This window comes from Polypterus senegalus, chromosome 7 (assembly GCF_016835505.1).
Source record: "Polypterus senegalus isolate Bchr_013 chromosome 7, ASM1683550v1, whole genome shotgun sequence".
Classification (NCBI taxonomy): domain Eukaryota; kingdom Metazoa; phylum Chordata; class Cladistia; order Polypteriformes; family Polypteridae; genus Polypterus; species Polypterus senegalus.
Window position 1 is genome coordinate 156,770,819 of NC_053160.1, and position 16,141 is coordinate 156,786,959.

The 16,141-nt window shown below is 35.6% G+C and overlaps 1 protein-coding gene across 5 annotated transcripts in view; it reads left to right on the plus strand.

Annotated features, from left to right (window-relative positions):
* The window catches only part of apc (APC regulator of WNT signaling pathway), a 187,278-nt gene that overhangs the window by 123,866 nt on the left and 47,271 nt on the right, over positions 1-16,141 (plus strand). For all 5 annotated transcript variants that reach the window (XM_039759426.1, XM_039759429.1, XM_039759428.1 and 2 more), the window contains 2 exons: positions 7,699-7,807; positions 13,618-13,731. In XM_039759426.1, coding sequence (XP_039615360.1) covers positions 7,699-7,807; positions 13,618-13,731 — 223 coding nt within the window. The remainder of the gene's footprint in view (positions 1-7,698; positions 7,808-13,617; positions 13,732-16,141) is intronic.

Here is a 16,141-nt window from a genome sequence, read left to right on the forward strand (position 1 = left end):
GTTTTGGCAACGTTTCAAGTCAGAGTTGACACTTTAATGGAAGTCTCATCACTGTTAAGTCCAAATTTTATTATCTTTATTTCAGATTTACTTACTCCATTTATTTTTCATAACATGAATGTGGTCTAGGGTTGAGGCAGCAGGCAGCAGCTTTTGAGAGAGGTTTTTGTCTAAAATCATTTGGAGGAAAACATGTCATCTTGGAGTAAATAATTGTATTAAATACAGAGTCTTTCCCAACAATTGGCCTCCTGATATTGGGATCTCACTTGTTATGTGCTCAAGGGTAAAATGTAGGGCTATAGAGTATATGTAATCCACTGATCTGTAAATTTGATACACAGACTGGAATGTGTCTGCAGAATTTGAAATGGTACCGTTGATGACAGCTGCCATTATAAACCCCATGCATTTTATAAAACATGGAAGTCCTTTTCATAATTTAGTAGTCATTGATTTGGGTTAATCAGATATTGTTTTAAGTACAGTAAAGACCAAGCACAATCAACAAAAATTTTAATCCTATTTTATAGTTGGTGATCATTAAATAAGTATAGCTTATTACTGTTTTTTAATCAATACATGTGAATACTGAGTTTTTGAGTGAGAAATTAACCTTCTTTGCCACTTCTTGGTACATTTGATTAGTGTTCATGTGAGTGTTAGTGGATTTCTGTGTGATTCATCTATTAATTAGTAATACTTGCTGAACATTGGCATTGTGTAGAATATTGGAGTATTTTGTAACATAGTGAAAAGAACTTGAGCCATACACTTTGTAGTTGGAGAGCATGCACTGAATACAGTACATTGTTGTACCCACCACACATCAAATCACCTCAGGATCCCAAATTAGGCCCTGAGTGCAGTCGTGCAATTGGTGACACCTCAGTACCACACTAATCATTAATACAGGGGGTCCTCAGGTTATGACACAGTTCCGTTCCTACAACAGTGATGTAACCTGAAGTTTGGTGTAAGTCAAAACACACCCTAGCCTAAGTCACTTACCTATCCTAGCACATTTGCAAAATTATAATCTAGAACATAAAAACACAACTAAGCCACAAAAAAGCAAAAGGACATAAATATACTGTACTGTAGTAACAGAAAAAATGAGTGTAAAAATAAATTCCTTACCTTTATTCCTTTTGATCTCTTTACAATGTCTAATTTCACTTCCATCGTGATGGCTTTCCTCTTCTTCGAAACACTACCATCTGAAGACTCTGACTTTCGTCTAGGAGCCATGATAAGGGCCAAAAAGTTGCCAAACAAAGCAACACAAATAGAACACTTCCTCCGCGTTCAACCAAACGAGTTCGCCAACTCCCTTGCTGTGTTACTGTGTATTCATCCACTGCGCATAACCAAACTAGTTTGCCCATGTAGTCTGTATGTACGACGCTAATGGCATAAGCCAAAACACTCATGTCTCAATTTTTTTAACTTTTTATGGGAGTGAGCATTGTAAGTTTGACTCCCTCACTCATACACTGCGAACTTTCACTTTCACAGCATGCAACAAAACTACTGTAGTTCACAAACTCCCTCACTCATATCCCGCGTACTTTCGCCACCCGCAACCAAACTAGTTCACCCCCGTAAGTCTGTAAATACGATGCTAACAGTGTAATCCGAAACACTCACATCTCAATTTTTTAAAAGTTTTTATGGGAATGAGTGTCGTATGTCGCGACGTTGTAACCCAAGGACCCCCTGTAGATAGCATATACTATTAATTTCATTTTTTGTTTGTGTTGAGTAGACTATAAGATTAGGCTAATAAGTTAGCATACTTACTAACTAAAAGCTGTCTTATTTATGGTAATTTAATTTAAAATGCTTTTCCATTTACTAGTGTATTTTGCCAACATTTTATCGATTTCCAGAATACCTGTAAGACTTTTTCATGCAAATAAATATTCCATGTGTTGAAACATATTTTAAATTTCAATGCATTTTAAGATCGTATAATCTAATTGAAACAGGTATTACCTTACCACTGAAATCTGCATGAGCGTGCCAAAGATCAACATACCTGTATAGAAATTAATAATGCACAATATGTGAAACAGGGAAGACCGCAGTTCCAATTCTTGTTTTAAACACCACACTGAAAAGGAGTTTCATTATCAATTGCACTTTCTATTGACTTAATGATGTACTTAAAGTGTAATCTGTCTCTTTTCAAAACCAAACAGTCCAGCTTGGGATTGCAGAGGCCAGAATCCTTTTCTGCAGCATCAAACACAATCCTAGATGACATCATGTCAGTAGCTCACCTACCTAGTTCAGTATGGACTATAATAGTAATGTCAATAATGTCCTCAAAGATTGATTATTGATGAGAAACTGAAAACTACCAAACTATAACATTAACTGAACCAAAGGCCTGCATTTGAAGAACATTGGTATTAATTAATCTGTATGTAAGGGTATTTTTTTCAGTAATTGTAGAATCTGAAGTCAGATCAAGTAAAAATGAACACTTGTGGTATGCAAAGAGTGGGCTAAGGGTAAGCCTGGTAACACTTAAAGTATTGCTTTTGTGTAACAAGACCTTAACAAAGACTTACTTTGATCTTCATAACACTTATAAAATTAGTAGATGGATTTTTCATCTCTGTGCAATTATGGCATATTGACATGATGATAATTTTACTTGGTTTGGTAATAAGAAGGATTCACAGGTCTTATACTAAATATGTAATATCTAGAGAAATGTGTCTCAGTTAAGCCACCTTAGACCAATTAAAAGTGAAGTTTTGTTAGTATGTCACAATGTGGAGATGAATAAAAACTTTACTGATGCTTTGTAAGTATTATGAAAACCCAAGTAATTGTTTTTTAAGGTCTTGTAAATGAATATTAGATGCATTTTTGTAGTACCTAAAGTGTTACAGAAAACCTTAATGTGGCACAATTATCCAAGCCCTAGTTATTAATGTGATTTTATTGTGTTGCTAAATGTAAAGTTTTAATTCATTTTAATAAATTGCACAATATATCTTGAGTTAGCTTTTCAGGAAAGGTTCATTCAGCTAATGGATTCCTAAGTGTGTTTATTCATGTTAATTTTTCAGAATTTGCCCAGAGTTGCATCAGCTTTTACATTTTGCTTATTATTTAGGAAAATGTTATGTTTCAATAGTTTTTTGAAGTTTAGGGTTTATTTCAGGTTGTTTAAATTGGGTGTTTTGGTTTGGTTTCTGCATTTTATACTGCCTCTTATCTTAAATGCCCAATACATAGACCTTAATGAATGTAAGTAAGTTGCTGTATTGCTTTTTAAATAATTGCTTATTTCAGATGGTTATTGAAAAGTATAGAAAATAACTGCTGAAGTGCAGTCTGTCAGTTTGAATACACTTAGTTTGAACTGTTATTTTAAAGTACGTATTAGTCTTTTCCTAATGTAGGGAAAAGCCAAGCAAAAATTTATAAAGGGGGTCATTTTGCTTGGCTTGTCTCTACTGTACATTCATAATGGCTAACACGGTGCAACACCCTAGTACTACAGTCTTTTCCTAAGTACATGAATCTCATTAGACAATGAAAATATGAGTAAAAATATCACTTATAGTTTATGAATAGTAGCATAAAACTGAATTGTCAATAGGTGTTTCATTGAGGAACATTGCTCTTCTTCACTGGCATTTTGTCACAAGTTAGTTTTATTACTTGTTCCTTTATCAAGCTTCATGCAGCTTTAATTCCTGTTTTCTCTTTTGGCTTGCTCTTGACTCTTTATTTGCACTCTTTGGTTATGTGTGTCCAAAAATAGAGGTCTCAGAGTGGCTTCTTGGCATTATAGGAATAGTACACCTGATATTGTAATATGTCTGCCATTTGCGGTGTATCTTAAAATACTACATGATATATAGTAAATGCAGTTTAAAAAATCAGATACATGAACAGAATTTCTGTACATGCACTAAACTGTGGTTTTGAAATGGAATAGATCATAAAAACATTTGCTTCTTGAATAAAAACAGATGTTCTTATGCTTGCCATAAAACACAAATCATGCTACTGTCTGCAGGCACTCATTCATGTGTGTGTAAACAAAATTATTTACAGACTTGTCATTTTTAATGGGCCTGTGCCCTTCCTGTGCCTTTGTGTAATGATAGACAGAGCTGATTATTGCTTCATTAACATCAGGATGACACAAATCACTGCTTGACCTTTGGCTCACATTCTGATTTTGGCTGCCAAAATTTGGTGACAATAAAAATGAATGCAAACAGGTCAAGCTGCCAGAATATGGTCTATTCTATGCATGCATGCATGTCTTATCAACAATTACTGCACTTAAATTTCATTGACATTCAATAAATCACACCAGCACATTTCTTTTGAATAGTTCCTTTTGAGCTGAATTTTTATTTTTATTTTTTTTTACAATGTACACCAAAAAATGCCTGGCTTTACATGGTCTAATTCTTTGTACATGCATGAAATCAACTTTTGGTTCATCGTTTGATTAAATTAATTTGTAGTCTAAAGATCTATGATAGTAATTTGAAAATTACTTACTGTTAAATATTTTTGATACAGAATGCAGATCACTTCAAAAAAATACATGTTGATTACTGGTTATAAATATGGATAATATGTATAAAGATGAAGCATCTGTGTGGCAGAAGTCTAATAAAGGTAGTGGTCTGTTTTATCATATTTAATATTCTCTTGCCAAGTATTCTTCCATTTTGTTGTTGTAAACTTTAAATTAATTTAAACATTATAAAAATTTGAATCTCTTTTTAATGGCACTAACTGGTGGCTTGTTTTCAATACAGGTACATATTTAAATCATTTCTGTTTTTTTAACCACTATTCTTAAAATGAAACTTGAATTGTGTGTTCTCAAAATGATAGCTTGGCTACCATTTATACAGTAAGTTAGATTGAACTAAACTACCATGAACACAATATTTTAAAAAAACATTCATGCATCAGTATTATGACTTGTGCAACATTACCTACATGATGTAACCTACAAAGTTTGCAGACAGTTTTACAAGAGGACTGTTTATCATGATAGAGACGTAGCTTCTAAAAAAGAAAGTACTGAATTATAATACAAAGTGAAAATGAAATGAAACCCCAACAGCAATTTATTCATGGGGAATGAGGTGGGTTTATTCCTTTTTGGCCTGACGGGAGAACCAAAACTGTGTTCCAGTCACAAATGGAGGCAGATGCCAGGGGCTAGTAATACCCGTCTGACCTTCAGCTACTCCATTCATTTCCTCTTGACAAAGCCATTTTCTGCACATGCCTCATTCAGTGAAGGGTCACTTGGAGTGGCAGTATAATCTTACATTTTTCCAGGGCAAGACTGGATACAACTTGGATGAGGTGCCATCTGTCTTGGGCACTCAAATTGACTTTATACTTTATCTGAGATTAGGTAGATGTCTCAAAATTAGTGTCTTTAAAATATTCTATTATAAGGCTGTCTAGTTAAAATGTTGATATTTCTCAAATCTCAATACAAGTTCTTTTTAGATATTTTAAAATTCATTTCCGGTGTGTCAAAATGGACAGAAATACGGCCTCAAAAATAACTACAAAATTAAATCGGCAACATCTGTATGTTGTAAGCCTTACAAACTGAAATTTATGGCAGAGCTGGCACTTGGAAGCCATTGCACAAAGACACATAACTTGGTGTAAGGAATACAAGTCCCTTGGAAACATGAACAATGAAAAACTGCAACAAGCTGTAAAGAGTTATAATTAACCCTATTTCCTACATCCAGGGAGAAAGCCAAAGGATGCCTTCAAATCACTGTGTCTGTCTCCAAATATTGTATGTGATGGGGAATCAGTAATGATACTATATGTAAAACCATGTTGTGGGGTTTAAGTCTGATTATTCTGCATGCTTGTGTAATACCCAAGGACAGTAATGCTATTTTGTAGGACATGTTGCACCCTTTAATGCAGACATTGTTCCCTCATGATGTTCACCAAATCCAAGATAAGAACTCTCCACTACTCATTTCTAAACTAATTCAAGCATGGTGTCATGTACACAAGGAAGAATTCGCATATATTTCATTGTCTTCCCAAACAATAGATCTGAACTTTTTCCAAAGTATGACGTATGTTTTCACTTCCTTTCTTCCTCCAAGAATTGACTGGTTTTCTTCCTGAGGAATTGAACATAATCACACTACACACAATTGAGGACTTGTACAACATTCTAAGAAGAACTGAAGAAAAATGGAGGCCCTGTTTCTCATTAGGTTCTTGATGTTAATTTATTAGATGATTCTGTTACTTTGTGCACACCATTTATCTATAATGCAGATTATCTTGAGTGCACTTTGAGATATATATTTAAGTAACACCCAGACCATGCTGAGATACAGTATTTGAAATGATTTCAAAATATCTTCAAATAACTTCCTGTGCAGTTCAGCATATCTGAAATCTTGAAATACAGAGAAACATAGTACAAGAGTGCATTTTGAAAGCAATAATATTTCAAATGCATTAATTTTGACAGTCATTGACTTCAAATGTTTAGAGAAAATATGCTGTTACTTAGGACTGTTAGACTGAGTTTGAAGAGCAAAAATCACTTGACAGGTGACATTACTTATATAAAAGCTTTATATTTTGCTGTGCAACTTTTCATTGTCCTGTTTTTAATTGTGGCTTATTGATAAAATAACTGATGGTTTTCACTTTTTTAATTCTACGTACAACTGAGTGTATGTAGGAAGAATGTATGTGCATGCTGCCTAGGATGCAAGTTTCTGCTGCAGGTTGTTGAAGGGGAGCCATATCCTGCACCCTCTCCTATTCTGATTTGTCTTATCAGACACTTCGTGAACGTTCATCTTTCTTGACACATTACCTTTCTCCAGGCAGTTAGTGTAATTTGAAAGGTACTGGCAAAATGTCTAGTATTTTTTTTGATACTTTTCATTTCAAAAGTTAAAAAAAAAATGTTTTGGATTTATTAATTCATGAAAATCTTTTATGGGGGGGGAAAAAAACCCTACTGAATTCATTTTCTGTCCCGCTTGTACATACAAATGGCGTGATCTAGATAGAGAGAGAGAGATTTTTCTATTTTTTAAGGTTTTTCCTGATGCATGAATTAAACTTATTAGTTTGGTATTAATATGATCAGTTGCAGATAAACAGTTGTTCTTTAGTTTAGGCGACACAGGAATCTCTCCATTAGGCGTAGTTTAAAATACACAGTGTCAGCACTAAGACATTTTGATTACAGCTCATGCAGTGATTACTTGTTTATGTAACACAGCACTGCAGTATGATGCTCAGTTGAGCCACCAGAGAATAATTGCCAGCTTACCTCTAACTGGAATTTCTTTGAAAATGAAATGGGAAGATTCATCTCTGCATTGAACGCAGAGTTGAAAAGGGCAAAGTATGCCTGGTATATAACTAGGTAATAACACTAAACTTCACCATGCAGTGCTGGAGTATTTTTAAGGCAGTTTAAAAGATTGTTTTGCTCCTCTGTCTAAATATAATTTACTCTCACACTGTCATTTTCAGCTAAAACAAGACATCAACAATTTAGTGTGGCAATATTGAAAACCTTGTTGCATTTTGTTGGAACTAAAATAAGCAGGTTCTCTTGTTGGTCTGTAGTTTTTATACTTCAAAAACAAATTACATTACTTTTTTTTCTTTTTATATATAAAGATCTCTACTAATTGCTGAACTAGAAAAGGAAGAGAAAGAAAAGGACTGGTACTATGCACAACTTCAAAATCTTACCAAAAGGATTGACAGTCTCCCACTCACTGAAAGTGTAAGTAAATAACAAACGTGGCTTTCATGTTGATATTGTCTTGACACCACTCCCAAAAGGCAGTTCTGCGAATGTCTTGTGGGATTTTTTTTTTTAATTTCAAAGCTTTACTTGCCTTTATTTTTCCTTAGAAAAGCATAAGAATACAGTGTAATTTTAGTGACTATTGATGTCTATTTATGAAAATTGTGTACTAAAATACAAAAATAAATCTGAAAAGCCAGTTGCATAAAGTATGGAATAGATTAGAAGAGAGCTGAATGTTAGTTTTTCCCTGTGTAATAGGATTACTTATGGATACATTAAAAAAAGTAGTTATTTTTTTTTGGCAGAATATTTCTTAGTTATATTTCTAGGAGGTGCAAATATTTTCAGTCAAGTGATCTTAACATTTGTTTGGTACTCTGAATGGGCTTTTTATGACTGAGCATTCTCCTGCCATCTTGTTTTCCCTATTATAACTCATTTATACTATTACTGGTGAATATACAGTCACGGGCCACTTTATTAGGCACACCTGTTCAATTGCTTGTTAATGTCAGTAGCTAATCAGCCAATCACTTGGCAACAAGTCAGTTTAGTTAGGCATGTAGTCATTGTCAAGACTACCTGCTGAGGTTCAAACCGATCATCAGAATGGGGAAGAAAGGCAATTTAAGTGACTTTGAACATGGCATGTTTATTGATGCCATACGGGATGATCTGAGTATTTCAGAAACTGCTGATCTACTTGGATTTTCACACACGACCAACTTTAAGGTTTTCAGAGAATGGTCTATAACAGGAAAATTTCCAGTGAGTTGCAATTCTCTGGGTGAAAATGCCTTATTGGTACCATAGGTCAGAGGAGAATGGCCGGACAGGTTCAAGCTGGTAGAAAGGCAACAGAAACTCAAATAACCACTCATTACAACCAAGGTATGCAGAAGAGAATCTGTGAATGCACATGTTGAACCTTGGAGCAGATGAGCTATGACAGCAGGAGACCACACCTGGTGCCACTCCTGTCATCTAAGAACAGGCAATTGTGGCTACATTTCACACAGGTTCACCAAAATTGGACAAACAGAAGATTGGAAAATGTTGCCTGGTCTGATGAGTCTTAATTTCTGCTGCGACATTCAAATGGTAGGGTCAGAAATCGGCGTCGACAGCATGAAAGCATGAATCCTTCCTACCGTATCAACATTTCAGGCTGGTGTTGGTGATGTAATGGTGAGGCGGCTATTTTCTTGGCACACTTTGGGCTCTTTAGCACCAATTGAACATCGTTTAAATGCCACAGCCTACCTGAGTATTGTTAATCATGTTCATCACTTTATAACGTCACTGTACCAATCTTCTGATTGGTAATTCCAACAGGATAATACACCTTGTCACAAAGCTCAAACCATCTGAAACTAGTTTCTTGAATATGACAATAAGTTCACTGTATTCTGATAGCCTCCACAATAAACAGATCTCAATCTAATAGAGAACCTTTGGGATGTGGTGGAATGGGAGATATGCATCATAGATAGATAGATGCAGTTGACAGATCTACAACAACTGTGTGGTACTACCCTTAGGCATTTTATTCCAAATTGACATTAATGTTTCCAGCACCTTGGTGAATCTGTGCCACAAAGAATTACTGCACTTCTGAAGACAAAAGGGGGTCCAACCTGACACTAGCAAGGTGTAACTAATAAAATGGCCAGTGAGTGTATGCTTTTTTTAATAAATAATTATGCGAGTCATTCAGTTCACACTACACAGTAATATCAAGTAATAACAATGTTATCACGTTGCTCGAACTGCAACATTGCGCAGAATGACTATGCACACATCTTACTCAAATAATTAAAACAAAACAATACTACATACCGAAACCAATCCAGACCTGTTGTAGCTGATCTACAGATGTGCTGCACTCCCCACCACAACAATGTGTGCATAATCTGATCTCTCACTCTTCTGCTGTATCACAATGCCAGGAACTCTTTGACCTCCCATCGTATCTGCCTTAGTAATAATTATTAGATTTATATTTGTAAATCAAAAATATAAAGAAAAGATCATTTAATATACTCTGTTGAATAGAAGGGGTTAAAGGATATTGAAGCAGTTTTAATTTGTTAAAATTTGAGTAATGACCAGAGAAATGTTTTTGTAGTGTCTTTATGTCTAAATATGGTAGGTTTTTTACCCAATCCTGAAAACTGTTTTTAGGACTCATAAACATGTGTGAGACCTGTTAGTTCCATAATGTGTTTTCTCATTGCTTTGCCATTGTTCTGCCATTTTCCTCTTTGGCTCTCTCAAAATGGTAAAAGAAATTCTGTTTGAAACAGGGAAGGATAATACAATGTGTTATGCATTTTTGTTTCTTTTAAGCTTTCTAAATATTCCTCTATGGTGGTCAAATGTAATATCCAGTACAAAGATGAATGTTGAAATTGTCCTGCTGTGGTCAGACAGTGAGATGAAAAACTTGGCCTGATTTTAAAATTTAAAAAATGTAAAAAGTCAACCTTTACACAGTTTTGTTTACTTTTATAAATAATGGCAAAATATGAATCTGTTCCCATTTATAATTTTAAAAAATTTCATCTCTCTTGTTTGGTTGCTTTTTTTTTATTCGACACCAACATTCAAAAATCTGCTTCATTTTTTTTTGGGTCGCAGAGGTCCTGAGGCTATTTTAGCTGGTCATCTTGGAAATTCCAGTTAAACCAACAGCACTTGTCTTTTGAAATTGTATGAATATAGGTGGTTTATCAAGTGAAAAATCCATGTTGACACTGGGTGAAAATGCACATGGACAAAAACTGGGTGCAGGATTTAAATCCTGGAAGTTGGATCTGTAAGGCAACAGTGCTGTCAGCTACACCACCATACCAAACACATTTGTTTATCTCTCTACTAAAACTGTCAAGTGTTTACATTTTAAGGCAACAAGGAACATAAACTACCTTTGTATAATGTGTCTCGTATAAATTACCTTACCATGGTACTTTGACAACATCTTCTCTAAAGTGTGCTATCCAGTCTGCTTAAATGGAGCCCATGACAGTCTAGCTTGCTAGATGGTGTACAAGAAATGCTTAGGAAAGAATTTCAAATTAAAGAATAAATTTGATTTTTTTTTTTAGTGTTACAGTGTTATGGAATATTATTCTCTAACCTTTGTTTAGAAACAATGAATGCCATACCTAGTTATGCTCCATAGTAGCGCAGTGGTAAAATGTACTTTAACCCTTTCTATGCCCTTTTAATGCATCAAGTCTGGTATTTTTTTCTCAAATGATTCTTTGTTTAGTATGAGAGAAAAATTATTGAATAGTTTACAATTTATTATAGTTTATAATCAAAATCTGCAAAATGCTTGTTTAGGTTATTGCAACCTACCTCTTCTTTGATTGTACCATCGCTAACAAATGCATATTGTGTGCTGAATATTGTGTCATGAAAATGATATCTCACAAACCCCCTTGAAAGTGAAGCCTATAAGAACACAGGTGTCTTCCTGTAATGTGACTCACTGTAATGAATTGGACACTAATGTTGTTGTAATTGTTAATGAGTGTAAGCAAGTAACAGCGGCGGCCTTCTTTTGTGGTCTCCCTTAAGAGCTTTCATACCACCAAGACACCTACAGGCCTGTAAGCACTTAAACATATACACCTTTCAAGCATCCTAGCTTGAATCACTATGATTGTACACCTCATACTTTACCTATGACATAGTAATGACAGACTTATCTTAATTATGGCCTTTCCAAGCATTAAGTGTTGAGCAGTACATGGTACCATAATAATGTAAAGTAAGCCAACAAGAGCAGTTAAATGTCTATGGTTACTTTCCAAAAGGATATATAACAACAACAACATTTATTTATATAGCACATTTTCATACAAACAATGTAGCTCAAAGTGCTTTACATGCTGAAGAAAGAGAAAAAAGAAAAATAATTAAAATTCCAGATGACTGGAGAAAAAAAAAAAATCTGCAGGGGTTCCAGGCTACGAGACCGCCCAGCCCCCACTAGGCATTCTACCTAACATAAATGACCTCAATCACTCCTCATTGTATTCAGGGTTTGATGGTCATGTGGACTTCTGGCCTTTAATCCATCAATGTAGGGATATCACGGTGCTTTGATCAGGCGGTGGTGGCGCAGATCACCACCACAGAAAACCAGAAAAAGAACAGAAGAGAAAATAGGGGTTAGTATGGATTTTGGAGCCACCATGAATAATAATGACAATTAATTGAATATACAGAGCATTAGGATTTAACTAAGGTGAAGCTATGAGAAAGCCATGTTAAAGTAATGCGTTTTCAGCAGTGTTTTAAAGTGCTCCACTGTATTAGCCTAGCGAATTCCTATTGGCAAGCTATTCCAGATTTTAGGTGCATGACAGCAGAAGACCCCCTCACCCCTTCTTTTAAGTTTAGCTCTTGGAATTCTAAGTAGATACTCATTTGAAGACCTAAGGTTACGATTTGGAGTGTAAGGTGTAAGACATTGCGAAATATAAGATGGAGCGAGATTATTTAAGGCTTTGTAAACCATAAGCAGTATTTTAAAGTCAATTCTAAATGACACGGGTAACCAGTGTAGTGACATCAAAACTGGGGTGATGTGCTCAGATTTTTATTTCCGAGTTAAAATTGTAGCAGCTGTATTCTGCACTAGTTGTAATCGATTGATGTCTTTTCTGGGTAGTCCTGAGAGGAGTGCATTACAGTAATCTAGCCGACTGAAAACAAAAGCGTGAACTAATTTTTAAGCATCTTACAATTTTATAAGAGGTCTAACTTTTGCTATATTTCTTAAGTGAAAAAAATGCTGTCCTAGTAATCTGATTAAAATTCAGGTCAGAGTGATTAGTTACCCCTAAATTCTTTACCTCCGTCTTGACTTTTAATCCTAATGCATCAAGTTTATTTCTAATAACCTCATTATATCCATTATTGCCAATCACTAAAATTTTTGTTTTCTCTTTATTTAATTTGAGAAAATTGCTACTCATCCATTCGGAAACACAAGTGAGACATTGTGGCAGTGAATCAAGAGTGTTGGGGTCGTCAGGCGCTATTGATCAATACATTTGTGTGTCATTAGCATAGCTGTGGCAGCTCACGTTATTCCTCGAGATATAAAAGCCAGTTAGAGCTCGGGGCACCCAAAGCACTAAGTTTCATTGCACTTTTTCTCTTCCACTGTGGGTCTTGGGTGGATATTGCCTGATGTCAGCAAGTTGTGACATCATGCTTGATCACAGGTTGCTCTCTTTTTTCTTTTGCACTACTACAAGACATACACATATATTTTGTGCAGTTTTTGTAGGCTAAGATGCTTCAGTTTTAATTTTTTGTTTAGCCATTTTGATCAGAACAGTATTACCATTATGTTGTGTTTGTCATTACCTTTTTAATTAAAAGTATTGAAACATTATGGCTATGGTCATTACAGTATCCAGAACAGACTTCAGTCAATAGGTAGAGAGTTTATCAAACAGATTCAGGAATCAGTTGTTGAAATTTACTCTACTGTAGAAATGGTTACATGCACACAACAGGATATACAACTACAGTATCAGATCGGTTTGACCCTTTTTTTCTTATTGACCAATAGTTTTCAAACATTTCCTTACCAAAATATCTGTCAATTTTATGCAATTACATTCTTCCACAGTAAAGAATGGAATAATGTTTAAATGAAAGGAATAGTTACAGATATCTTGAAAGCAGTTTTAAGATGACAATTTTTTATACTTTTTTTAATTTTGGTCTGAGTGTTTTTTTTCCCCTTTTATTTTCAGTTTTCTCTACAGACAGATATGACAAGGAGGCAGTTAGAATATGATGCACGGCAGATCAGAGCAGCAATGGAGGAACAGCTTGGAACTTGCCAAGATATGGAGAAACGAGCTCAGGTATTACTTTTTAAACGTTTGCATGTGTGTGTAAGCGTATCAAGTATACTCTCAGTTTTATCCTTTAAATACTGTTTCCAAAGAGCAGTAAAGGCAAAGGTACAAAACGTGAAAGTCAAGAGAAGTTTCCTTACAAATCTTTTGAATGTATCACAAAAGAGAAATTATTAGTATCCAGCTATTAAGTAATCACAGCACTTGCTAGATATTATTCCCACAATTCCAACACCTTCATGAGTTATGATCAAAACAACACCTTCAAATTCTACAGACAATTATGGATGAGAAACTGAGAAACAGCTGATCCAAATACAAAATAAAAAGTATTTAAAGTTGCACTGTATGCATCTACATCTTAAACTGTTTTTGAAAACTGCATGAAGACAAATACTACTGTTTTCTGCTCTTAATTATAAATTTGTCTTTGGTGTTGAAAAATGCTGCAGTTTACTAATTAGGAAGCAGCTGCGAAGAACATGGAGCACAACAACATGTAGTAAAAATATGGTTTAACTGTTTACACCTCAGTTTTGTATTTCAGAATCAAATCACTAAACTTTACATAATAGCCAAAGTTTACACTCAACAATTTAGTATTTAAACTGTTAGGTTAATCATAGACTTCTATATTCCATCTTTATTGTGCCTGTCTTGCCAGTTTACCAGCTTTTTTCACAGAAGAATAAAATAAGACCTAGACCCAGAGTATTCTGTGCTAGTTTTATGACTCCCACTTTGTCCATATGTGCACTGAACCTGATAAATAGCCTGCATGTATTAAAGAGCCTATAACTACAGTTTTTTACTCTATTGTGAACCACACTTATAAGTGAGGGACTGGAAAGTTACAAGTACATCTTTATGGGTGACATCTGTTACAAGAATGGTTATAAATGTACAATTCTTCAGTAGTACTGAGGAATTAACTGAAATTACATCCTTTGTACACAGTGAAAGGTATGCACATTTGAACCATTCATTTTCTGAACCTGAAGTATTGTGGATGGTCAAGAGCTATCCTGGCATTACCATGTGCAAAGCTGGATCAATTGCTAGATGACGATGATGGCCCATCCAACATCACACATTAACTCACTTTGGCTCATACAACTGATACGTTTCTGCATATGTGGGAGGAAAGTGGATATACCCAACAAAAATAAATGTGTAATAAAAGAATGGTCATGCAGATATCGTACAAACAGTGACCAGAAGTCTAAGTTCCCAGAGCACTACAATACGATTAGTATACATTATGTAAGTATGCCATCCTGATTTTAGTCTGTTAAAAAAAAAAAAAAAAAAAAAAACTTAATATAAACACTTATAACTAGAGTAATTTGGTCTAGGCGTGGAGGATGCAGTGGTGAAATCATTTCTGCAGATTGCCTGTCTAACTACTTTTCCTGTTGGACTTTTTGCATACTTGGTACCTGTTGAGACAAGCTTCCTATATTTTGCACAGATTTTTGTTTTTTTATATATTGTGATGGATCCTGGCCTGGACGGCCCTTCGCTATATGTTCTGGGGGAGCAGCCATGGACTCTGCAATACCTCTTCCCAGATGCTAGATGGCAGCCCCCTCTGGGTTGGAGTGGTGCCTCGGTTTCCCGTAGGGCTCTGTGGGAATTGGAGTTGGGTGCAACCCTGCTGGGTCCTGCAAGTGCCACCAGGGGGTGCTGCAGCTGGGACTCCTGTGCCCTTGGGAGCAGTGTAATCTCCACACCCGGAAATGCAGCTGGAACTCGGCAGTTAACCACCTGGAGCACTTCCGGGTGGACTATAAAAGATGCCAGCAGCCACCACTCAATAGTCAGAGTCGGGAGGAGGAGGTGGTGGTTGCGCAGGAGGAGTGATGGAGGAAGAAGAGTGTGGTGTGCTTTATTAGGTGTACTTGGGACTGTGTTGTGCCTGTGGGGGTCACGGGGAAGACGTGCCCCACAGGTGAAGAAAAATAAAAAGTTTCTTTGTTTTTATATGTGCCTCTGGTGTGAGTCTGCCTTATGGAAACAGTAGTATTTCAGCAGTGACATTAAGTTTATTGGATAAGCAGAAAGTATGCAATATGCATCATATTCAAATTAGATAGGTGTATAAATTTGGGCACCCCAACAGAGATATTCCATCAATACTTAGTTGAGCCTCCTTTTGCAAATATAACAGCCTCTAGACGCCTCCTATAGCCTTTGAGTGTCTGGATTCTGGATGGAGGGATTTTTGATCATTCTTCCATACAAAATCTCTCCAGTTCAGTTAAATTTGATGGCTGCCGAGCATGGACAGCCTGCTTCAAATCATCCCATAGATTTTCGATGATATTCAAGTCAGGGGACTGTGACAGCCATTCTTGAACATTGTACTTTTCCCTCTGCATGAATGCCTTTGTAGATTTCGAACTGTGTTTTGGGT